Source organism: Mytilus trossulus, unplaced genomic scaffold, assembly GCF_036588685.1.
Source record: "Mytilus trossulus isolate FHL-02 unplaced genomic scaffold, PNRI_Mtr1.1.1.hap1 h1tg000024l__unscaffolded, whole genome shotgun sequence".
Taxonomy (NCBI): Eukaryota; Metazoa; Mollusca; class Bivalvia; order Mytilida; family Mytilidae; genus Mytilus; species Mytilus trossulus.
In genome coordinates this window covers 5,740,888-5,768,823 of record NW_026963290.1, presented here as the reverse complement: position 1 = coordinate 5,768,823, position 27,936 = coordinate 5,740,888, and the positions used below count along the sequence as shown (strand labels likewise).

The window sequence follows — 27,936 nt, the reverse complement described above, 5'->3', positions numbered from 1 at the left end:
TTTTTTTTTTCTATTTGTAGTAAACTTCACTTGTTTGATATTAAGTCGTATTTCTAATTAACGTTAAGTGAACTCACGGAAATATTTTGATTACTTTTAAGAATCAAAATCAAGTTCAAATTTAACTAAGACTACAATGTATATGCCAAAAACTGCCATTTGTACACGTCATCCAGCGGAAGTCATATTTAGTCTCGTTTTCAACTTACATTGTTTGCACCACGTATAAACAGTCAGCATTTATAGTAAATGCAATTATCGTTCTTTGAACAATCATTTTGGAAACTTTCATGCAATATAATGCCTGCATAATTTTATGCCTTCGTAATACAGAAAAAAGATTACATCATTTGCTATGGTAAACAGTTGTTCTGTGCCGAAAACGGCAGATATTGGAAGCCTTGGTTTTCTTGTAGACACCAGTTTCTCTGTAAATAGTTTGTACTATAGCCTGAGTATGATTGAAGATTTCCATGCAGTGAACTAAATCCATAATGATCTTGGGTTGTTCCGACACACGACTGCGCACTGTACACTGGGGGAGGGGAAGATTCAATAAAGTTTCTGTAGTCATTACTTGAACATTCGCTGGAGTTTTCCTCGTCGCATAAATATCTGTTTGCTCGTAGTAACAATCTAAAATTAAATTTGTAGGTATACCTCTTTCCTTGGACTTTTGTCAGAAACATTTTGTCGTAATAATATCTTAAAGCTCGGCTTAGCTTGTCATAATTCATGTTTGGTTTGTTTTTACGTCGTCCCCATCGCCGTGCAACTTCCTCTGGATTTGTCATTCGGAACTCTCCTGTACAGCCTTCCCATTTAATACAGCAAGAGTTCTTATTGTCTGTTAGAAGTTCGAGTAAAAACTGCCATAACTGAACTTGACCACTGCCTATAAAACCAATAGTAAATTGTGAAATTAATATAGAAATTAAAAGATGTGGAAAGAGATCCAATTAGACAACTCTACAACCAAGAAACTATATATGTATAAAAAGTAAACATTTGAGGTCAAAGTAAGGCCTTCAATACAGAGCCTTGCTTATTGGACAACTCTCTATCCAAGTCACAATTTGTAAAAAGTATAGGTAAAAAAACGGCTTCAATATTGAGCCTTGGCTCACATGTATAAAATATCAAACAGGAAAACCAATCTATATGTAAATTGACTTATGAAACACATTAACAAACGAAAACCACTGAACATGGTCATGACTTATGACAGTTCATAGCATACCACCACAAAAGTATTGTATCTATGGCTGTTTTACGACGTGATTGTCAATTAGGAAAGTTTATCAGATTTACCTCAACATTGGGCGGGGATCTCGGGGGCCGAGTGGTGTGAGTAGTCCAACTATTAGCTTATCAACAATGATGTTGTGTCACTTTAACCCCGCGCGTAGCAGGTGCGCTCAACTCCAATTTTTTAATACCTATAATTGCTACAGAAGTGTTTTTGTTTATTTGCCGAGAGAGGACGGGCTTCAAAGTTTGATTAAATATCCAAACAACGATGCTCCTTGTTGAAACTTCATGCAGACAACAAAAAATTGGTGTGGACTAAAACTGACGTCATGCTTCTGTAATATTGCCCAAAATTATATCAGTCTTGATATTTACTGGTACATCTTGTAACTATTTGTATGGTACATTAGACTAAGGGAGATAAGTCTGTAAAAATCAGATGAACGATTCTACTGTTAAGGTATTATTATATTAATATTAAGCTTCACAATGATAAAATTTAGTGTTTATCAAAGTTAACTTCTAAACATATCGAACGAAATTTTCCCATAAAGTGTGATGTTAATTTTTATTTTTATAGTTTTGCCACCTAAATTATTGTTTTTAGGCATTTATGAAGTATTTTGTTAAATAACTATGATACTCATACAAATATTGGACACTGTAGTTCTTAGTCAATGAAAAAAATCATCACACGGTTATATCCAAAAAAATATACATAAAATGAGTTCTTAGCATCCCAAATATATGAACACAATTGGGTAGACTTATTATTTGCACTTAAGTTCCGACGTATATAAATGAAACAACAAATCTTTGTAGAAATAAAATTAGATTGTTTGAAATTTTAAAAGAATATGGTCTTTAAATATTGGGAAAACAGAGTTATTATGCCGTTAGACTATCTTTAATTTTACATTTCATCTATCTTCGTTAAGTTAAAGCATTTAACTTGTTTTCAAAGTAGAAATTAATCAAGATATCATCGCTATTTCTTTTTTGCAGATAAAACTAAAAATCGGCATTGCGCATGTCATCGGTCATTTGTAGATGCGCATACGTACCTTACATTGACATGACAAAATATGTTACCGTAAAACGCCAACCCACAGTTGGAGATGTATATAACTATTAAGTTTTATTTTCAGAGAATATCTACGTCATACTGATAAAGGATAGACGTCATAAACATACCTGCTAATAAAGATGCTAATTGTTGCAAATTTTCTTTCGCGCTTGGCCCATCAATCAATTCTGGATTATCTGAAAGTGATAATGAATAGTCAGACAGATAGGAAATGTCAAAATGTAAGGACAAACAAATAAAAGAACAAAACAAGTACATGTACTAAGAAGTAAAATGATATACATGTCAATTTTCACTGAACAAGTACATATTTTTATTTAGGGGTCAGCTGATGTCCACCACCAGAAGCGGGTTTTTCTCGCTAGATTGGAGACCTATTTGTGGCCTTCTGTTGTTATCTGGTCTTTGGTCTCTTTGACATATTCCCCTTTTCCAATCGCACTTGTATTAATGAATTCGAAATGGTCAATAGTTTGAAGTGTCAATGTCAATTCCATTTGAATGAAAAGAAGAGCGAGATATTTTAAGTCAAAATAACAGCAATCTAACAACATAATTTGATAATGTAATGAATACATGTACATAAAAATACATGTATAGAATATCAAAACATCTAAATAAACTAGTCAAGATGTGTACTAATGTCAAATTGCAACAAATACAATATGATCTTATTAAGTCAATCAAAAAGCATGCCACTGTTTCAGGAACATGTCACACCTTTCGGTGAAGTCATTACACTTTTAATTGATTGATTTTGTTTATTTCGTTTGTTAATTGTTTGTTTGCCTTATTTACCTTTTGATTGGTTTCTTTTAGGGATCTCTTTTAAAAAATATCACTCTGAGTTTTCTTATTTATATATTTTGATCATATTAAAACAAATCTAAACAGTGTAAGCATAGGTGATATCAAAGATGAAAACTTATAATTATGCATAAAAGCTTACCACCAGAAGGTACAATTTGTTTATCTGAACCAATACATTCCATGATGTCTGTTAGTATACTGGATTGATCTTCTTGCTCTGCACCATTGCTTCCGCCAGACAGTGACCGGGATCTTAGCATATGTTCCTCATAAGATGGAGGTGTCTTTCTATGATTTGCCATTGAGTCCTCGATTTCTGTTTGTAACAACGCTGGTAGGTATGTTAATTGAAGGTTGTTACAGCTATCACCTCGTCTCTCAATACTGCTTATCATGTTGTCTGTAAAATTGTATAAAAAATTATAGTACAGCATTAATTTTGAACTTCTGTTTAAAAATCCCCTTTTCGAAATTGTTGAAGATTTAATAAATCCAAATAGTATTACTACTCAATATCGATATTTGCATTACGTACTTGACAAATTTAGACAAGGACACGAATTTCGTCGAAAACAATTAATAGAATTACAATGTTTAAGAAAATCCGGTATTATTATAAGTTGTTGCGTCAAGCAGGAAGGTGAAAGATTTTGATTTTAATAAATTTCCAAACCTTTTTATAGTTTGCATCTACGTAATCGGTTGTTTGTACAAATACAAAAGGTTTGTCTAAGAAATCTATAATTATAATTTATTCATGGATGAATATAGGTGTTAAAATCGGACATACAAAGTACACCAGCAACAGCGTGTAGGTAGACTTATATATAAACAACCAAGAAAAGTGCATGTATAATCACATCTTCTGTCAACAGCTGTGTACTTGTGTCTGAGTTTTTATCTTTGCTCAGATATACACTCGGCCTAGATAAATGCACCTGTGAAAATTAGACGTCATTTCGCTTCAATACACCTCATTATTTTATTTTAAGGGTAAACGTTTTACTGCATTATCTGAAGCAAACAATAGAAACCGCAAATGTGATCACAAATGTCAAAAAAGATATGACTGTGATAAAGTCGGTGTTTTTGTTTATTGATATAGGAAGACTGGAGCCGCCTATATCATACTTCAATTGGATATTCTTCGGTGATTTTAAGGGTCCCAGATTCGTGTAATGTATTCACGAACTGTTTAAAATCTAAATATAGCTCAACTGGAAATCCAAAACTTTAGAATATATCGAGGGTTTCCCAAATCTTTAAGTGCAAATTTAAACTGAGCAACTCTTTTTAGGACAGACTGTACGGAATAACATTAGTTTTGCAAACAAAGCTTCTTTTTAGTTTTTAATTCAATTGATACTATCATATAATTATTCCTAATGTTTTATTGAAAATACAATTACAAAAAGCAGTCCAAAGACTGGAGTTGAGCAGTCTTTATTTGAAGTCACGATTTTTTCCAATTACCAATGCTCAACGTTATATAAGACATACTGGTAAGTTGTGTTCCAAACTTTAAAAAAAACTATACATGAAAAATATAAAATGTAATGTTTCAACGTAGATACATGTAGATGTCTAGTGACCTTTCGGTACATGTTTATCTATGTAATGATTAATATATGGAATTAGATGGTATATAAAAATTTGATAAAGGCGATGGAGCATACGGCCCTTATTTGTCCAAATTTAAGGGCATATTATAAAAGAGGGGCGAAAGATGCCAAAGGGACAGTCAAACTTATAACTCGAAAATAGAGACAAACAAACAAATAATAGAACACAAAACACAAGTTGAACATAGAAAACTAAAGACTAAACAAAACGAAGTTTCCCTGTTTTTAAAATGATGTCCTTACTTAGCTGAGGAACATTTTTTTTTAAAGCTAAATACCAAAACTCACACATAACAAGTTACCATGGCAATAAACCCTGAAAAATTCTGTTCATTTGTCAAATTTCTTCATTTCCGTGTTTTTCGGCAGCATTTTGTTTATAGATTAGAATTGCAAAGTTGAAATTACGCGCGCCTCAAGAATTAACTTTACATTGGCTGATATTATGTAAATAGCTATGGTAAAGTTTTAGTACCTCTTGACTGCAAATGATGTTTCAACAAAGGACATATGGATTAAAAATTCACGCAATTATCAGTTTTCCTGGTTTTCGTTAAAAATGTGCATACAATGACGTAAGTTTGACGTGAAAGCAGAAGAAAATCTTAAGTAATTCAATACTATTGACATTGTGCATTTACAAACATAATGTACAAATTTGAAATATATCAAATATGAATTAATCATACTTAGACCACTTTGTAATCAGTTAATGCTACAGGAAATTAAAAACAAAATGTGGAAAAGGTCTCGTCCTAAATATGCATGAAATATTTGCCACTGGACTTTAAGCAACCAAATATCAATAAATGATCTGTGATAAACAGAATTCAACATCAAATTATTGATCTGCGCCTGCATTTATAAAGTGTTTACATGTCCAGAAATATGACACAATTTTTAAAGACCTAAAGGTACACACTTCAATGTGAAATCGTGAATTTGAGCGAATATATCAAATCTGTATTTAAATCGGCCTATTGTTGATGTAATATATGAAGGTATGGTCTTACCCATTTTATTTTCATATATATGAAATTATATTAATGTGGTTAGAGCATTTCTTTTCTTTTCTGTATTTTAATCCGTTTACTGTTTTGCTTCCGTACTTTTTTGGTGAATAATTAATTCAACATGTATATCTCATAAATTACAGGTTTGAAAAGCGATACGGTGCTGAAGTTTACACAATTAGCATTTAAATCATTTTCATTATGAACATCCTGTTCCTTTTCTCTAATTGACATTATTTATATCATATTTGTAGTGTTATATTTCAGAAAAAAAATGGTATCAAAATACAGAACATGTCTTTGTTTTTTTTTACAAAGAATAATTAATTTTGTGAAATAGATATACTAATACTTATGTACCTAAATAAAAGTACTGTGGCATTTATCATAAGTACATGTGGTACCTTGTACTAAGTGCATTAAAATCATATTATAATAATGTTTTTTGACGATGAAATTCATAATAGCAGCATTTTTAAAAATGATGTCTTTCCTTATTAATAATGGCCTCTGCGTCCGAGTTTTTTTAGGAAAGAAAGGATAAGCGCATGCGCTTATTTTTGGGAAACAAGCATTTTATATCAAGAGTAAGTACTGAAAATGTGTTTTTTGTGAAATATGTGCATATATATATTCATATGACATGGAAATTGAAAATTTAGTAGACTATTTGAAGTTTGTGTCTTAATGACAGTCCAGAGAAATTTTCATACTTCTTGTGTATAAACCGACAGTATATAGAACGGCAGACTAAGATTTTATTTAAATTAGATCGGCTTAGAACTAATCGACTCTTCAAAACTTGATATGTAAGGTTTTTTATGATCTTTATTTTCATTATCATAATAATTATTTTGGATAGTTATACTATGAGGATAGGTTTCTGTTGATGATGTTGTAATAACAATACTATAAAAGTCTTCATATCCTCGTGATAAAAGAGGGAAAACAACAATAAATAGAAAAACAGCCTAAAAACACTACTCTTAAAACTAAATAAATGAATGAAACAAAATGCCAATTAATTCGAAAAGAAGTGATATCGAATGGTAAACATCTTGCTAATATTAGTTTCCAAAAGGTTTTCTCCAGAATGTTCAATAAGTGTAGTGTATATAGTTTGATTGTCCGTTTCTCAAATGTAAAATACATGTACGTAGCTGATTCTTTTCTAATAAAATAATACACTCATCTAATTCTTGGGTACCATGATTCGAAGTTTTTACGTCAAGTTAAAACGCACCACAAAGAACGAAGTTTACGAGCATTTAGAACTCTAAATTCCGAGAGATTTTGTCAAAATAAATATTAGGGCAATCTATATACCTAGGATAAAAACCCTTCGAAAAATCTCATTATTTTTTTTACAGTGAATACAAAGTTATGATCATTTGTTTTTACTATAAATAATCACCACTTGCTTTAGTCTTTATTTATGTTTATAGTGACGAATATAGTTATAAATACTGAAGAAATCAAATTTTTTAATGCTTTTATATTAGAGAGGTTGATCTTTTGTCTTTTATCAAGCATATATTTGTATTTTTAATAATCGCAGCTGATTCACATCGACCCTATAGAAAAGGTAGTTTGATTCTAACTTAACTTGAAAGAAAAGATATAAATATACGATAATAATTTGGAGATTTGATTTTAAAACCGTTGCTTGTAAGGGCATCTGTTTATATTTGGATAAATGTATTGTGTTCTTTATAAATAATTTCTTTTCTGAGTTATCTCCCCTAATATAGAAGAGTTCAAATTTTCAAATTCAACGGAAACATTTTCTTTTTGTGTAAGAAAAGATGATACCATACTAATTTAAAAATAAAGTGGTTGTAGAAATATTTGTTTTCTATTACTAGTTACAAAAAATGTAGGTACCAATTTGTCTTAAATTCCATCATTCAAAATACAAAGATGCTGATCAGTTTACTCAATGGTACAATGTACTTATGGCCGACATGTAGCATAAAAAAAAAAACTTAAATCAAATAGTTAGAGGTGGGGTGGGGATTAAATTCTGCAAGTTTTGTATGTCTAAAATCGATTTTTACATATATCCCTATTGGTATATCAATTTTTCCCAAATTAAGTTATGAGGGGGGTGGGGTAAGTGAAAAAAACTATGTGAATTAAGTTTTTTATCCTACATTGAACTTTTGATGTCTTCCCTTATCGTTTGCATGCATACCCATCCAAAAATATCGTCTGTATATACTTTTTGAAGGGAGGCAGGCTGCCTCCCTTTATGAAAATATACAGAAGATGGCCAGTGTTTACTATATTGCGAAAGGGGAACAGTATAGTTTTATATAACGCTTCAAAGAAGTAACTGATTCTAAATATTAATCGGTCTTAAATTAAAAAAAAACATTCGGAAATATAAAAATGAGAATCGAATAAAATTCGCGCAAAAAGAATAACTATCATGCTTATTATGAAAATCAAATCAATTCCAAAATCACTGAAAAAATGTATTGCCCATCTTAAAATACATGGCAGTTACTGGAAGAAATTGAACTAATAAATAGACCATTTTTCCTGGACTAAAACATCATTTGGCACACCTCCGTGTGTGGCCGTTTCACTTTTAACATTTAAGCAAGTGTCATTTTTCTCTTTATAGCCTTTATCAAAAAGAGTTAATATGTTCAATTATTCCATAGTTTACACAACTCAAGTTATACACCTAAAGAACAAAGACATGTTTAAATAGTGCGAATAATTCGACATGTAACTTTAGATTATATGCAATATGTACAACCACAAAGTATTACTTCTGTCCGAGATTATTTGGTACTTGTTGAATTATCAGTGATTAAAATTGACAAAAGATTAAAATAAGTCAGATAGGTTACATTCAAGTATTCAGATTATTCGAAATATGCGTGACATGTAGATTGTTAGACTTATATCAGAGACATACATACGTCTCTGCTTATATATACTCTCAATATGCAAGACATTAGATTTTAAAAACTGGACATGATTATTCATTATGTTAACCTTGTATAGCTGAACTATACGGTTTGTGTTTTGCTCATTTTTGAAGGTAAAACGGTGCCCTATATCTCTTTATATCCATGTTATTTGGACTCTTTCCTATTCTTGTATTCCCCCCTCCTAAATCCCCTTTTATTTCTAAACACTTATTTTGTTTGATTTTTTGGGAAGATGATTAGGCTGGTTATGTTTAACATTTAACTGCCAAACTAGTAAACTTGCGTGTATCACCTGCCATGCCCTTTTAAAATTGAAACTAAATTAAAAATATATCTTGATTTTCATTAAATGAAATTAACTCTGTAAATAAAACAGAAAACATTTGATGTATACACATGTAAACTTTTCAGAGAAATTTAAAACAAACATTTTGTGATGACAGAGCTTTTAATATCTAACTATGATATATTGGTTTTACTCATTATTGAAGGTCACACGGTTACCCCTAGTTGTTTATAGCCACGTTGTGTGGTCTCATTTAAGAATGAAACCTTAAAGTATTTGGTTTTTCTTTCAAGATTTGGTTGCATGAAACAGTTCAAATGGTTCCAAAATTAATGTTACCATAATGGCAAGTAAACATAAAATTCACACAATCCGATACCAGTTTGTATATGCAGATTGTTATTGAATTTCTATCGCACACGAACCCGTATATATAAAAGATATTAACGTGTCCTAACATTTGTTTAATGCTATTTATTGGTTTAAAATACCACATTAAAAATACATCATTAGAAATTCGACTACAGAAAACTACGTTCACACAACAGGTTCCTGAAAAAGTAAAAGTCAAAATTGAAAACGTGTAATGACACAAACACCAAAAGAAATTCAAAACAGTCAAAGTCAATTCTAAGATATTCAGTCTACAAAAACATAACAGTTTACTTAGACAATTTGGGATATATCATTTCCTGGATGCCAACAACCGGTCGAAAGATTCTAAAAGAAACGCTAATGAATCATACCTATACAAATCTATAGCAACAGTCTACAAAAAAACATATAAAAAAATATATTTTTCATAAATTTCTTTCGTGTTGAAAACAAAACAGATTTTATTGTAAAATAAAATTGTATCTGGTCAATCCATAATGTTTCAAAAGGAGGATTGGAAAAGTTAGAAAAGGGTAACAACCGATCATTGAAGGTCATTTTCTAAGAATGTCGTCACTATTGACGAAAGGCGTTAAAAGTTGCATCTAGGATGAGCAATGTGTTATGTATATATGTTTTCCATCACGAGGCTGTTTAAGAAAACAAATAATGGGGATGGGTTCATCACTGTATTTCCCATGCATGTTCTGGCAGTGGAACCCTTATTTCTAAAGTTTTACTTCCGTTTGACAGTGCCGGGTGAACAAGTTGCAGTACACATCCGGTTATACAATGGAGCGTTAAAAATGCGTTAAATATGTAGCCACCTCAATGCTTAGTGCCACTTCCCATGCATGTGTAAAAATGCGTGCAACAAATTCCAAGAGGTTTGTAGGGTCATGTTGCAGGAAGAATGTCTCACCGTTTACACTATATAACATTATTTTCTGTAGCGACAATTCTAATTTAAGTTTTTCTCTATGTCTCCCCAACTGGCAGAACCTTTTGTATCAATAATATATTGGTTGTAGACATGAATATGCTTGCACTTATTTCCATCGAGTATTAAGCAAGCCAAATCAATATACCAAGGTTTATTAAAAAAAAATATTAAAAGGGGGTAGCCCAATTATGACTGATATTAAAAAAAAAGTCCAGCCTGCGAAATTCATGTCGCAAAAGCGAGACATAGCAATCCTAGATTCCGTCATTTAGGTGCATATAAAATAGAAGATGTGGTATGATTGTCAATGAGACAACTATCCACAAAAGACCAAAATGACACAAACATTAACAATTATAGTTCACCGTACGGCCTTCAACAATGAGCAAAGCCCATACCGCATATAGTCAGATATAAAAGGCCCCGATAAGACAATGTAAAACAATTCAAGCGAGAAAACTAACCGCCTTATTTATGTAAAAAAAAAATGAACGAAAAACACATAAACAAACGACAACCACTGAATTACAGGTCTTTTTCAAAAATAATTAACTTTCTTGAACTTTTATAAATTATAGACTCTTTCTTATGACCAAAGACAGTATCAAGAGCAAAGTTTTTAAAATATTTATTTTGATGTTTCCTTATTTAAGATTTTCCGTCATCAATAATTTTGTCCAACCTTCATTGTAATTTTGCTGAAGTTGGACGAAGCTTAATGATCAAAAGACAGTATCCACAGCAATACCAACAGAACACATGTATATTCACTTTCCCGTATTTATCTGAAACAAAGACTCGACTTTTACAGGCAATTGTCCTTCAAACATAAGGTAAATAGTATTGGTTTCTTTTTTCAGAGATAAGTGTTTGTGGAGACGAAATTATTATTGTTTTGAAATTTTGAATTCGGATACAATATTTGAATCTTCAATTTCACTGATTTCAACTAAATTTCAGGAAAAAAGGTTTGAGATTCATTTGTGTAAGGTCCTATTTTAAGAATAAATAAATAAACTAGAATGGGTTTTTGAGTATGAGTGGGGTTTTTTTTAGAATTAAAGAATATTATTTCTTAGCTTGTTTCGGACAAATACTGTTTCGAAACTTGATGTGACTGTGTACTAAGTCTTATGTATTTTATTTTTGGATTTTTTTTTCAAGGTTTAAAACTAATAAAAGTTTTTAATTTCATCTTTAAATAGTTAAAAAGTACTTTTTAACTGCTCTGCTGGTGATATTTATACTTCCAGTTGGTCTGATTATGTCTACTGAAATCATCACAAGGGGTCAATAAATTTACTACCGCTAAAGTCCAATGTTTCAAATTTACAATGATTTATTGAATTATTATGTGCATTGGCATTGCTCATTTAATGTGCTTTTTGTTTACTCTGAGTGTTCCTGTCGAAGGTCAATCCAAAACCTGTGCTGAACCAAACGAGACACTAAAAAATTAAACAAAGTTTTGTAAGACGGGTGGTTTCATCCTTGTGTTTTCCACTTGTGGATTAATGTTATAGTCCTCCAGCAGTGGAACGGGTCAATAAAACATACCTTTCGTTGATCATTATGTTGTTCAATTACTTTTATAATAAACGTTCAAAGACAAAGTTGAAGCATGCATAATTCTTGGATAAATGCAGATACGTGTAACAAAATGGAACTAACAGTTGTTATATCTATATTCGTATATTTCATAATTAAATGTTATATTTTTTTCATATCTAAGGATACATACATGTTCTGTTAATCGGTGTATTTCATTTTAATTTATCGGTTCACAGGTTGCCTTTTTTTTTTATCAGATACCATACTATACTATGATACAAATGCACATGAAATCAAATGTTAGTATAATTTCTTCAAAAGAGAGAGAGAAAAACATATATAGATACATACATGAAATACCTAAACAGACAAGTTAGAGCTCAGACAATGCAAATTTAAGGTGTTGCTGTTCTCTGCCTCTTTTGTTCGATTTCCACCGAGGAAACGATATTGATTTGATAGAAATTAAATTGAATGCATCTAGTGGATGGTTGTTTCATTGGCAAGACTACCGCGTCTCCTTATTTTAATATGATACCATGAATTAATGAACGCATTCAATGTAATGCGAGAAAATGGTATTATCTTTGTAAGAGCAAGAATTTCAGTTCAAATAAAAATTATTCAAATTTTAAACGACACTCTTTAATAATTAACGTTTTGATTTTTATTATTTTCAAAACTCTTGTTTGTACCACTTATTTTCATTTTGTTTTAAAATATTTCGGATTTGAAAATTGTTAACAACATTCGCCACATCCAAACTTTGCAACATTCTTGCATCGGAGTAATTTGAAGCCTTTTTTTAAGTTCTGTCTAATACTTTGGCTGCTATAGGTACATGTAGTATTTCTTTCGCTCGTCACTTATTTTATCAAAAATTTAATGGTTAATTTCTATAGAAACTTTAGTTTCAGAGTTAAAATTTGAAGGAGCTTATATTTAAAGTATTTTGCTTTCTTTGTTTTTCTTAAAAAAAGACATATTTACAGAAAAGTTTTCAAAATGGAGTAAAATATTCTTTGGTTTTATCATCATATTTTGCTGACAAAGCTTCATTTTAATTTGAGGATTTTTGCACTTTGGACCAGCGGAACTTTGTTTTTAAAATAATAGTATTGTTCAGTTTACTTTTTTTCTGTTAACGATAACATTTTTGTCAAAAAAGTAGCAAAACATCCGACAGTCAGTTAATATTTTTTTTTATATCTATTTTCCATTCTTGGTTACATTGAGAATAAAACATATCAAGCTTGTATTATTTCATACTTTGATATCGCATGAATATTGCAAATACATTTAAAGTCAAAGGACTGATTCTCACTAAAAACAACAAAATAATAATGGAAGTATTTTTTGGATAATTTATCATATTGCTTATATATTGTTAAAGCTCGTTCTGTTATTTACGTTGGATCTATTTATGTTGGATCTCATCGGCAATGAAATCATCATTTTCATATTGATAGATCATAGAAGAGTGAACAAGTGGTCATTATTTAGGCAGAGTAGTTAAAAGACAAAAATAAAGGACAACTTTTATTATTAAAAGATTAATTAATCATTGAAAATAAAAAAGCTCCTGCTTTTTGTCCATTTCAGTTTTTCACTTCAAAAGCAACTTGAATAATGTTTTGTTTTTTTATATTTATATTTTATAAATATATTTTTGTAACTGGGCTCCGGGCTCCCCCTTAGACAAAATATAACCTTTACAAGGCATTTATAAAAGCATAACGTATATAAAAGGAAGCTTTTTATCTGAGTAATTTGACGGAAGCAACAATTAGACATCTTATAATTTGTGGGTGAACGCAACACTTATATTATAATTATTTTAGGAGGGTGCTAAGAGTTCAAATTAAAAATACCTTTTCAAATGTATAATATGCCTAAAATTAACATAGCATGTGTAATATTTATACCCACCTAAAGAGAATTAAAACAATGATAGAATTCATTAAAAAAATAACATAACTTTATTTTTAATTTTGACTATTGTCGTAGAAAGAGAAAATATGAAAAAAGGGAAGTAGATAAAGAAAAATATCAAAATTGAAAATCGAAAAGAAGAAAATATCTAATGATATCGTCTTTTTTTTCCTTTTTGATAATAAAAAAAAATCAAATATGCAATGAATTACAAAAAAAGGGGGGGAGTATACGAAATATGATAAATCTCTTTGAATTGCACCAAGATTACTGAGAAATGAATGTAAACACATGTATTTATTATGAAATAAATTAAATTTCATAAAAACAAAATGCATTATTCTATTTAAATTCTAACAGATACTTTAAATGTGTATGTCAGAAGTCCACTTTTAGCAAGAACGATGCACATCAATAATTCTATTGATAAAGATTTATCAAATTAAGTTTTGTTGAATCTTATATACATGTCAGCTTCTTTTCGATTATTTTACTATTTCAAATGCCAATGTTGTCACAAATTTAAATATAACGTGTTTGCAATATAAAAAATATGAATAATAGCACTAAAAATCAATCTTGCTATAATTTTGCAGTGCGCACATGCACTGCATATGTACACATATATACCAACATCCAATTTTTATTTTCTTCGACAGTAAAACCAAAGTTGTAAATTTTTAATAGCTATTTGATGTATTTTGCTAATTTAAAAGTTTTAAGTACGCAATGCTTACCTTAGTTAGCCAGTAGCAATGGATTATCATACAGTATAGTATAGTATAAAGATACATTAGTATTTAAATAGTGAGGTCACTACATTTGAATCTTTTTGTATCTGTTTAAACGTTGACTCACACTTTTTTCGGTATATCCCCAAATGATATCATATTTGGGGCTCTTTTCGGGTGAATAGACTTCATTTTAAATTTGAAATCATATAAGTGCTCCTTCCTCTGCAGATTACCAAAAAAAAAATGCAGTCTGGATAACAGTACAACATTTTGTGGTTATTCGATGATTTGTTGTTTTCTGGTGTAGTGAAATTTAAGGTTAAAAGTTGATTTTCTGCTAGAGTGTTTTTTTTTTCAAAATCTTATTTCTTCTCTTACTTTTTTGCAGTACTGCTTATAGTTGTTTTAATAATTAAAATCTTATTCAATATTTTTCGAACTTAAAAGGAGCATTTTTAGTACCTTTTCACCAGTAGAGAAATATAGAAAATAATAACATATGTGGGTACATGTAATTGCTGCCCCATTTAACCTTTTAAGCTAGACACAAGTTAAGTGATCTTAAATGGTATCTATTGGTTTTGGGAGGTCTGAGACCAAGTATTAAATGCTATGGTTAACTTATATAAATTAATAATGAATCACATAGTAAAGCCTCAGTATAGTAATTTAAACCTAATATATATCACACCTATACATTAGATGCACACTAATACAAAACCGCAACATGCACGTGTCCACATTTAGAACCGACTCAATTCAGATTAAAATACATTATCACCTGACTAACAGATAATGCAGATTTGTCATATGATGTTTTACTTTATATGGTAGTGTGGTGAAAAATTATTAACTTGTATACTTTGCATTTTCAAAATAAACGATGATTTCCATCTTACTTTTTCGTTTCCGGTGTCATAGATTTAACGCAGTTGCACATTTTAATATGTTAAAACATATTGAGATAAAGTGTATACATTTGTGCAAAATTACGTTTTATATTTTAGTGGCTTTCTAAATCCTTGTATATCTAATTTTCCTATAAATAGGTTGGAAATCATAAAATACATCTTTGTTCTCCATTTATGGTGCAAACAAATGATGTTTTACAGATAAATATAACCAAGCTGTAGCTTTTATTTTCTTGAGTTAAAATTGAAATAAACTGTTAAATTTGATAAGCATATATATATATATAGTCGTGCCAGTGTCAGTTTACAATGTAACAGTCCGCAGAAAAACATGACACGCTACACGGACACACTTTTCGGACTCTCGAGCTGACCAGTCTCTTTTTCTAACGTCTATCTATTTTAGCTGAGAAGCACTAAACATGTCAATCCCAGATTAAGATTAACTTCGTTGGAAGATTTAACGCCATATCTGCAGTATGCGCTCTGAGCTCGCTATCACGATATTACAGATCGATGCTATAAAAATAGATTCAGAAACATTTGTTTAAACTATGCACTACTAAGTCTACTGAAACAAGGAAAAATACGTAAATGGTTTACACCACTATACTTCACTTGTGTAAAATAAAGAATACAATATGCAAAGAGAGAAAATTATAAGTTGAAAGGTGAACAAAAAACGAAGAAAAAAACCCTGAATATGCATCCACAAAAACGCTTTGTTATAAACGTTTAAAGAATGACTAAACCAAACCCAGCAAATACTTGGGTGAATCCCATGTCACCAAATCATTTATTAACACGAGAAAGGGAACAAATGATGAGCAATAAAAACGTACTTGACTGTACTTATTTCTATTCCAAATTCATATCGTGTAAAACTTGTAAGCATGTTCGATATACTACTTTCATAATTGCTCAACTATAAAATCACAAATGCATAATATAACATATTTCATTTTTTTTTTTTGGTAGAAACTTTTGTATACTTTTTATATTATCTTAATGATACATATAATCACTGAACTAGTAAAATTATATTTGTTTAGGGGCCAGCTGAAGGACGCCTCCGGGTGCGGGAATTTCTCGCTGCATTGAAGACCTGTTGGTGACCTTCTACTGTTGTCTGCTCTTTGTTCGGGTTGTTGTCTCTTTGACACATTTTCCATTCCTATTCTCAATTTTATATAAGCATTTTGAAGCTTAAAAATTCACAAGCGCAAAAACGCATTTCGTTTTTTTGATATTGTAAATACATAAAAAGATTAGATTGAAACAAAAATTGAATTTTCCAACAAATATATATATAAACATATAAAAACAAAATACAACATATTTCATATAGTCTTACTATTAGCACTATTTGAAAAAAAACATTTGTGGATATCTTTATTGTACTGAATAACTGATGGACTCAAAATGAAGGATACTTTGGTTTACAACAAGGTGTGTTTAATGTCACAAATAATAAAGTCGACAAAAGACCCCGTCTGACCACTTGATGTCTGGTTCTTACCTCGTTTTTATCAGTTTATATGTCACCGTCTGTGAAACACTCCTCGGCGGTTTTGTTTTGACGGCAATTTTTTTATTTGGTTTCTTGTACTATTAGTATGACATTGGAATCGTTTATGGCCAAAAGAGTAAAAGTTTTGAAACTCAAAACGTGCCATGAGAATTCACTAAACTTGAAACATACATGTTTATTGAAAATATGTACTTTTCATTATGTCAAATACAATTAACGAAAGGTCAATTGGATTCAAAATAATATTTACAAAATTGTCAGAAATCGGATATGTCGTTTTATTACTTGTTGAATATCTTATAAGACACGATTTGGTTTTAAAATAAAACTCAATAAGTTTTAGAGAAAATCGGGTTGAATTTAACCGCACAGGACCACAATTAAAATACACAATAAATTCCAAATACAACCCAAAAAAAATAATAATATTCAATCGAATATGTGGCAAAAACTTTTATATTTGAGGAAATTATTACATTTAATCGATTTTGAAATAATATATAAAAAAAATAAGTAGCACTAGCTATTAATCTTCTTTTGAAAAATTAAAAATGAGACTTTCCCTCGAAATGTGTCACTAGAGAAGCAGGATTGTTTATTCTTCCCATTGGCGGATCCAGGGGGGGGGGGGGTTCCGGGGGTAGGAACCCCCTTTTTATTTTAGGATCAATGCATTTGAATATGATCATATAATTGGACCCCCTTTACTCTTGGTTGGGAACCCCCCCTTTTTAAATGACTGGACCCGCCACTGCTTCAAGAGCACCTGAAATCAACCATGTTTCTAGTGGGTATGTGTTGCTGTGTCTTTAGTTTTCGGAGCTTTTGCTTTAAGCAATTGTTGGTCTCTTTGACATGTCATTGTCAGGTTCGCTCGACTTAGGTCCTCGTGGTATATTCCGTCCCTTTTTTAAACAGATTATCAAGTGTGACCAATTCTACCAATTATGATTATGTTTTACTTTTGTTTAAATATTAAAAAATTGAAAAGCGTGATTGTGCTCAAATTAAACAGTATTACATTTTTAAGAAAAGTTTGTCTTATTTTTTTATCACCTCCTTTTCCATTTGGATGCATGAAAAAATTCGGCTAAATGAGTGCAACTTTTTTTTATTTTGAAGAAATGTATTATATATATAATATTTCAGAATATAGTTGTATATTCGTTTATATTTCGTATACATTTTAAATATATCAACGATTAATATTCAAAACGTTCCGTTTAATTTTATTTTATTTCCCCGTATTCTTCATTGTTTTTACTCTTCCTTATAAAAATATCATGTAAGGGTTGTTTGTGTTGTTGGTTGTTATTTCTTTTTAATTTATTTATTTCTTGGACTGGGGGCGGGGGGGGGGGGGTTGAGAAAAGAGGAAGGTTATATAATATGGGAGAAAACAGCTGTTTGTTCGACCATACTTGTCATAGATTCAAAATAAGTGTAACAAAACATATAATTTTGTTTTCATTTTAACCATCATGTCCTGTGATATCTTTTCCATTCATTTTTATAAACAAAAGCATGTACATTTTAAGTGAGTTGTAATGCTGTCTTCAATGTTTTATTTCTTATCACCAAGTAAACATTTAAATATTGTAGAAACAAAAACTAGAAAGAAACAAGCAAAAAAGATATTCGGGGATAACCTTTAAATGAAAAAAATCGTATCAATGAAAAATAGTAATTCAGATCTGATGTTAAACAATTATTACTGGAAACATAACCTCATGTCCAATGTGTGATTTATCAAGTTGGACGTTGACGCATTTTGTAGTAAAACAGGACACATGATGCAAATAAATCTGATTCAGCATTTTTTCTTTACTTATAGGAAGTCACTGTTCACGTTTATAACATAAGTCATTAATAACCAAGCTAAAGAGAAATTTCATGACCTTATGTATGGGAAATATATAAACAGTACTAAGAAAAGAGAAAATCACTACTTCAAAAGCGGAACTATATATAACAACCTTTTCTAAACAGTTAACCCGTGTTAATACAAACCCTTCTATATTGCAAAGATGTCAAGGATATAGCAGAAACGAAATTAAATAGGAGCCAGGGTCTCGTTATGGACCTATACAAACATTTGCATTTTACATGATCTACTCATAACGTTGTCTGATGTATCTCTTTTCAAAATCTTGGGGCAAATAAGGATCTTTGTAAGTAACTCAACTCTTCGGAGTATATTCCTTGCTTGCTGAGCATATCGTTCTAATTTTTATAAATTGTGTCTTGATACTCATTTTGGGATTTTTTTTACACAATTTAGAATAGATTTTTAACTGATTCATATATTTGATGTCAAAGTTAGCCATCTTAAAAACACCTTAGCAAATTTCCAAGAATTTTGAAAAGAAAAATGTTATATGGGATGTACATGTTCCTGCAGGTAAAACCATTTCTAGTACCCAATTTCACAAAATTTTGGAAAATAAGACTGGCTTGATTGGTAACAAATTAATAAAAAAAATAATTACTGAGAAACAGTTTATCGTTAATACACAATTTTTTCACAGAGTTCAGATTGATTATAACTTTTTTTAAATTCTGATATTTTCCACTTGTATCACATGTTATGGGAATAATTTCAGAACGAGATTTCAAGGAGAAGTTTACAGTAAATTGTCAAACTTCTAGTAATTGTTACTTGTTCAGCCACATAGCATGCGGTCAATTAATTGAAAGCTTTTAGTCTAAACTCACTGAGTTACTCCAAACCTAAATGAGCAAATCTTGATAAAATCTTAACATTCGTGATCCTACTGAACGGAAATGAAATTGAAAAATACTTAAAACTTAAAATTTTGTGGTCATATCATTTTATTTGATTCAAACAGGACAAAAATATGTAAAACTCTCACATTTAAGATCAGTAGATTTAATCAATAATAAGCTAAGTATTTAATTCAATAATTAGCTAAGTATTTAATTGCGTTTCCCTCCAAAACCACATCATATGTGAATGCTACGATTGTGTGCATGTTCCGCCATTATTCATGGTAAAACATAAAAATGGCCACGGACTTTCAAAGATTTTATGGCGCCTGTCGTAGCTAACCATTGGGCTTCTACTGTTTGTGGCGAAATAGATTCTTACTCAATTATAGATAGGAAAGTTCTTGAAGAAAACAAAGTGATTATCAATTATATAGATGGTAAACAGCTAGGACAATTTTGTAACTTTCATAACCGCTCAGTATATATAGTCATATAATGAAGTTTCTTTTGTATATCACTGTTTTCTTCATCATTGAATATATACGAGACACTTTAGTTACACACCATATTATCATGGCGATAGATACAGTTAATATAATAGTTTCAAAACATGCAAATGATACATTAGAATGTAAAAATCGAATTCAGAAAAAAATAGTATTTATGAATTATCAATTAAAATATTTGTGAGACATTTTGCAGTACACATATTTCAATGAGGGTCTGTACTATTATGGTACCTTGTGGTATCGCGTTTGTTTATATGTTTTGATGTGTAGATACATCCCCAATTAAGAACGCGTTTGTTTTGGGAGTGGTGAGGAGGGAGTGAAAAAACAACACACAAAAAAGAAATTATATTCTTTAGAGACTACCTCGTGTCTAACTAAAGGCAACATTAGTATACCGCTGTCGAAATTATAAATCGATTGAGCAAAAAACAAATCCTGGTTACAAACTAAAACTGAGAGAAACACATCAAATATAAGAGGAGAACTACGACACAACAGAAACACAACACTAAAATGTAACACACACCGAAACGAACTATACTATAGCAATGGCCATTTTCCTGACTTGGTACAGGACATTTTAAGAAAAAAAATGGTGGGTTTAACCTTGTTTTGCGGCTAGCCAAACTTCGCTTTAATGGCAAATAAAAAATATTTCTAAATATTAGAATATTTGGAAAAATATTTCTGAATTTCTGTAAATTTTTAAGATTTCCCAGAAGAAATGATATATAAAATTGAAACATCAGTGTATAGCAACATTACTGATTCTAGTACTAACCAAATGTAAATGTTATGAAGCAATTGCAAAACAGATACAAAAGATGTCTTTTAGGTACTAAAAGTTAATTTAGAATAACTTATCAGTGATTCATCTGCCGTTATAAGTAAACTATTGAATTAATTCTCTTTCCTCAGCTGCGATATTTTTGTTTAAAGTGTTGATATTTGTACATAAATTTAAGTCCTTCTAATTTTAATCAAAAGACAAAATTACAACAATCCAAAAAGAGGATTAATTCGATTTGATAATAAGGACCTCGGCAGTGATTCATCAGTCGTTCAAAGGTTTTTTTTAGATCTATAGTTCACGCTTAAAGCTAACATTAAAAGAAATCTGCTTGACCGCATAGGCATGTGAACGAAGAATAGCACAAACTGTAGGCATTTCTTACTGCAAACACTATAAAAGCTAGAATGACATGTTTTATCAAGTGGACATACCATAGATAAAATCCCAAACACTATTACGAGCTCACAAACCATGGAGGAACATTTCCTGCCCTCTTTATCCCCGTGTCTGTACCGCAAATATCTTTTTATTTTTGTTGAAAAATTGATTATATTTTTACAAAAATATAGGTCTGTCTATTTTTTATATTTTTATATTAATATAGGGCATAACAAAAATTCGCGAGTAATTAAATAAAAATGGATGCAACTGGTAATATCAAAATATGAAATCGAAACAAATGATGTACGACTTTTTAAGGCGCATAATTTCAAAAGCTCTTTAAAATTTCATTTTCATTTAATTAAAAGAGAAGAAGCATATATAAAATGTGAAGCCTGTAAACAAATAGAACTGCAGAAAACCGGGAGATTTTTATTTTTAAAAAATATATAAATTCAATATTTTTACGGAAAAATAAAATGAAACGAAATGTTTAATAAAAATCCTCTAAAAATATACTCTTTATCTATGTATATTAATTTAATCCACAGAATACACCAACACTCGATTATTCTATTCAGTATATATTTCTTAATTTATATTATATTCAGTTATATATTTTTCTAATATTTCAGTATTTTTTCCTGGAAAAAAATTGTAAAAAACATAAATTGTATTTTTCTCTTTGCTCCAAAGTTATTTCAATTTGAAGATTTGAAAATTGAGGATTTTTTTTAATAAGGATCCGGCTAACCAATATCAATAATTATATTTAAAATGACATACATTGTTTAACTCATTAAACTAATTAAAAGTATAGGTTAAAATAAGTTATTTACAGAATGTATACATGTATGATATAATTATACATTGTAAGTAATTGATATGCAGGCATTTGGTCTCAAATTCGTACCCTTATAAATATATAAAATTCCTGTGATTGCTATCTAAGAATTTTACTTAAATTTCAATAGGGAGAACACGCGGATTACTTTTCGTTTCACTGGATATTGTGATACTAACTTCATTGTCAAATACTCGCGGATGAATCATATCTATGGTCCCAATATTTAGTTTTTCACTTGCAGATAAAAGTGTTGATTATTTCATATAAACATAAACCAAACACACAAATGGCTCTTAGTTACCAAACTCAGTTGAAAATATTTGTAAAATTTAAAAAAATAATATTTTTCAAATTTCTATTTAATAAACTTAGTTTGCGACATACCTTATATATTTACGCTACATCTGTAAGTAATTGTTTTATATTGCTATAAATTGATAAAGCTTCTTTTCTTAAAGATGATATATATAAATAATCAAATACAAACAGAAACAATATATTCATAATGAAATATATATAAATAATATTTTTTAAAAGTATTTACCTTTGTAGAAGGTACAAGTCCAGCATTTTTCAATGTCTTTTCTCACAAATTTTTAAAAACAGCCAACACTGTTAAATATTTCTTTATCACAGTTATATACAAAGGCTACATTTACTAAGTTGAAATAATAAATGAAATAATTTTTCAAGTGTTTACTAAACAAGTACTAGTTGCACTAAGTGACTTCTCTTTGTCAAAGTGTCCAAAATAAAGGAGTGTGGTCTGCATGTTTATGTATTTATTTATTAATATGAAAATATTTTGACTTACAATGCATCAAATGCACTTCACAATTTTTTAATATTTTTTTCTGATGGAATTTGTACTTGAACAAAGACGTTAAGACATAAAATAAATATCGAAAAATATTTACTATTAGTGCAATACATTTCTATGTAAATTCAAAGAAGAGTTATCTATCTTGAATTGAGGTAAGCTAGTACTCCAGTGTACTTTTAAGTTCATTTTGCGGTTTTATAAATGGGTGACTCAATTGAATTTTTGTTATCTATAAAATAAGTACAATCAACAATTCAACGGCGACAATTATGAAAATTATACTTTTAACCTCAAATAGTAAAATAGTACTTTACATTTACGGAAATTTACTACGAACTGTATACTCAAAAAACATGTCCTTGCTCGAGTAAAAATATTTCTTTTCATGAAAATAGGAAAAAATGAAAAATTTCCCTTATCTTTTGGGGTAAAACTGAAGGAGAAAAAAACATGAAAAAAGTCAGAAGTAGTTCTTAAATGTGGTGAAACGTGTCTGCGTAGTAACTATCGCTATAAAACCAGGTTCAATCCACCATTATCTACATTAGAAAATGCCTGTACCAAGTCAGGAATATGACAGTTGTTATCCATTCGCTTGCTGTGTTTGGACTTTTGATTTTGCCTTTTGATTTTTGATTTTCCTTTTTGATTTTCCTTTTTGAATTTCCTCGGAGTTCATTTTTTTTGTGTTTTTACTTTTTATTTGGGAATATAAACTACATCTGACTGTTGAAATTTAATTTTCGAATCGAGCACCAAAATTTAGTATTTGTCTGTCGAAGATTTAGCAGTCAACCGTTAAATAACGCGAAAAAAATGTATCAAGCAGTTGCTTCATGTGCATTGGCTTAACAATAGATGAAAATGAATAAAAATTTCCTTCGAAACCATTTGCAGTAACCAAGTGACACAGGACTATAACTTGATACCAACCCCAGAAATGAAGAATTCAAGAAAGGTCTAAGACAAAAACCCATTAAGTTTATACAAATACACAAATAGATGCGGATTTAGGCGACGGGATAAGGGTGCCGAACCACTTTGGTGGAAAAAATGGTTGATTATATAAGAAATCACTGAAGCACGAATGGAGAAGGTCCCCTCTTTGGCAATTAGTGCGCCCTCCATTATGCAAATTTCTAGATCCGCCAGTAACAAATTCAATTAAGAAGCAGACAAAAGCTGGGGGAAATCTATTTGTGGCCTTGAAACAGCGACCATTTAAATTTTAACACATATACTTTTTACATGTCTCACTCCTAACGTTACCTTGAAAGTGTACTCCCCCCCCCCCCCCCCCCTATTTTCAGAAACCTGGATATGTATCTGGTTGGTTTTTATTTAAATATACTGCCGCATTTCGACAGTGAATTTTGGGAGCTTTTAATAAAAGTCAACGAGAATTTTCAAATTACTATGATCCGGGGAATACATAATCTAGTCTTGACACTCTATTTTTGAAGGTTCGTGTTATCATAAGAAGTTGTTATATAATCTAAAGTTGTACGTCATGACATAAAAGAACAAGATTAAAAGTTTTTATTTTGATGTTACAATAAAATTATTCTTTCCTATACTTGTCTCAAGAGTGTGCTTATACTTGAGTTGAAGTATTTCATCCCATTCATAAATAGTATTTATTGGCGTGAGAAATGTATTAACACGTCAAGTAATTCAAGATCACATACATGTCCTATTAGTTAATGACAAAACAATTCAAACCATTAACAGAATGTATATTAATACAGATCTGTATATATATAATAGATTTATATGAGAATCCATTTTGTTACATCTTGTGATCAATTTTATTTGGCAATCGCCAATGGCAGTCAGCAGGGTTAAAGAACATCAGTTGTTCGACCTGTTAGTCAAATGCGTTTTGTTTAAATATACTTTTTCACTCTTTTGGTCTTTTAGAAAATGTTGTTTGTGCTGTTTTTAGACCCTTCTACAACGAAATTTGTTTGACATGCACACGTATAAAAATTGCGGTTTTTATCCAACGCAGTCATAGGTTTGAACGTAGTTTTCAATTTAGACTCGTATATAATAGACATGTATATATACAGTTATGACGTATGACGGATAATTTATAGATCAAAGGAATTCCAAGGTCACAGTACATGTAGTTAACAAGAATAATTCAAATAGTTAGAATATTATAAAATGAAACGAACAAGGAAATCAGGATTTGAATTTTTTTTTTAAACATGACAAAACTATCCTATGTGTCGTGTAATTTTAAAACGAAACATTTCTACATTTTTTTTATACAATTTTGTTTTGAAGAGTTATTATAACATGTATAAGTTTGAATTAATTTCATTTAATTGAAAAAGAGTCATTTTGAGTGCTTATCATTGAAATAAAAAGATATCAAACTTCTAATTTAAAGAACTCTAACAATTTAATCAGATACTAGTGTAAACATCGGTCCATATCTATAACTGACTTATGCAAACATATAATACGTATTACTTACATGTCACTGTGGTTGTGTTCGGACAAGATCTAACTATTCAAAATCGTTTTAAAACAAATATCTAGATACGTTTAATACTTATTATCTCAAATTTCTAATTATCATGCACGCCATTTCATTGATTTGTTCGCAGCCGAAAACATTTACTTAGTATATAAATTAAAATAAAAAGATAGAAGAATTTTCAAGTTGGAGACATACAAATTTTGCTCCGTTCGAAAACTTCTTATTTTTACCTGCTACCAAGAACTGTCATACTGCACGTACAAAGGAAGGCATGTAAAATAATAAGTGTTCAGTTTTTAACAGTTTATAGTTACTTTTCTTCTTCCATCCTTCCGTTGCTCAGTTAACAATTTACCATACCTCAAAACGTTAGAAATAAATAGAAAACAAAACACATTTTATTTGCACAGCTATTTGTTGAATGCAAGTATAAACAAACACATTTCATTTGCACAGCTATTTGTTGAATGCAATTATATTTTTAATAATTTATATTCATAGTCTAAGGTGTATGTACATACATGTACATGCAGTGCAGTAACTACACATTTATACTACAAATTTTAAACTTAAGACAGCTACATTTTGTATATGCATGTGTTATTCCAAACATCAAACTACAATTTGCCATTTCTTTGGCGTAATATAATTTTGTTTTGATGTGTTATCAATAAGGATAAAAACCAGTGTCACATGCTGTACTAGACCTAGGTCTCGTATTCATTAAAGACGTGCGGAAAAGCGACAATAACTTATACTTAATTTATTCTTTACGTAAGTAAAAGTTGCATCATGCATTTGTAATGACGATGTATCATGGACAATGAAGGGTTTGGCATCTGCAAACATGTTTATCCCTGAAACATTCTGTTTGCTGTCCCTGGTCACGAGCCTGTTATTCACTGACTTTCGATTGCTGTTGTACTAGTATATCATTTTTGTTTTTCGTTTATTGATATATGTGCATAAATCAGGACTGTTTTATACATAAATCATATCATACTTTTCTCGTTTGAATTGTTTAACATTTATCACTCAGCTAGGTCCTGTTATAGCGGACTGTGCAGTTTTTGCTCCATGTTGAAATCCGCCCAGTGACCTCAGACTTATAGTTGTTAATTTTCATGACAGTTGGTCTCTGCTGGAGAATTGTATCTTTGCAATCATACATTTTTTTTAATTTTTATATTTTTCAAAATGGGGTTATCTCCCGTTGAACACGTGAAAACAAGCGTGATAAGCATAACCACATTAATTCAAAATTTCAGAAAACATGGTATCTACAATTTTATCAGACCTTTCAGCTCATCATCGTTAAAACTGTGAACTAAACATGTCATTCCGTTTAAAAATAACTAAGCAAAATGTAGTATTTTTATTTAAATTCAACTAAAATTTTGATTATTTTTTTAAATAATAATTTTATTTGCAAAAATACACCCATATGGGTCAAGCAAACACAAATACAACATTTAATACAGACAGTGAAGAATTACAAATATAAACATAAAAAAAAACATAGTTATAAATGGTAATTAATGTAGCCTTTGATGGACATGGACCTCATTTTCGCAATTCTAATGATTGCTTTATAAAGTCACCAATTTCTGTCAAAAGCTCAGATTTAGGATTTAAAAGTTGTTTTAGCTTTAAAAGTGGTTGATAATTTGTAAAATCAGGATTTAAATTATTAATCTTTAAAAATAAGCAATCTCTTAAAGTTGAGTTTAGTTTGCAGTATAGTAAAAAATGGTATTCATCATCAATTTTATTACAAAGTTTACATAACCTTTGATCTCTGGGTACATTTTTATATCTTCCCATTTCAACTTCTAGGTTATGGTCACTAACCCTTAATTTAGAAATTAATTGTCTGGTTTTAAAATTTGATTCTTTTAATAAATAATTTTCAATTTTTATCTCAGTTTTTAATTGACTATATAGAAATAATTTCGAACTGTCTGTTATAGAAGAAAGTTTATTCAAGACTTTTTTTGTATAAAATTCATGTGATACCTGTTTAAACTTCATCTTTAAGGAATATTTAATTTTATTGTATGGTTTATCACAAGTTTCAAAATCTTTAGCATTTAATCCAGTCTCTTTAAAAAATATTTAGAGCAAATGTATACCAACTATGAAAACCATCATTATGCAGGGACTTATTTAATTCATAGGCTTCTTTTAAATATCGACATACAGAAAGAAGATATCCAACAGATACAAAAAGTCTTCAAAGTGCTGCTGATTAAATAGAAAGTTATTGTATTCATTTGCCCACGAGAAAAAGCCGTCAGAAATAATATGTTACAGAAAGACAAACAGACAAAAAGACGGATGAATAAGGTGTATATGTAATATAGCCATA

The 27,936-nt window shown here is 30.1% G+C and overlaps 1 protein-coding gene across 1 annotated transcript; it reads right to left on the bottom strand.

The window, feature by feature from the left end:
- Positions 1-136: 136 nt before the first annotated feature.
- Positions 137-25,584, bottom strand: LOC134698902 (ETS domain-containing transcription factor ets-5-like). Its single transcript, XM_063560580.1, has 4 exons — positions 25,563-25,584; positions 3,288-3,548; positions 2,446-2,514; positions 137-895 (listed from the first exon to the last, which is right to left on the bottom strand). The coding sequence occupies exons 2-4, from the start codon at positions 3,541-3,543 to the stop codon at positions 354-356; spliced, it is 867 nt and encodes a 288-aa protein (XP_063416650.1). The 5' UTR covers positions 3,544-3,548; positions 25,563-25,584; the 3' UTR covers positions 137-353.
- Positions 25,585-27,936: the final 2,352 nt, after the last annotated feature.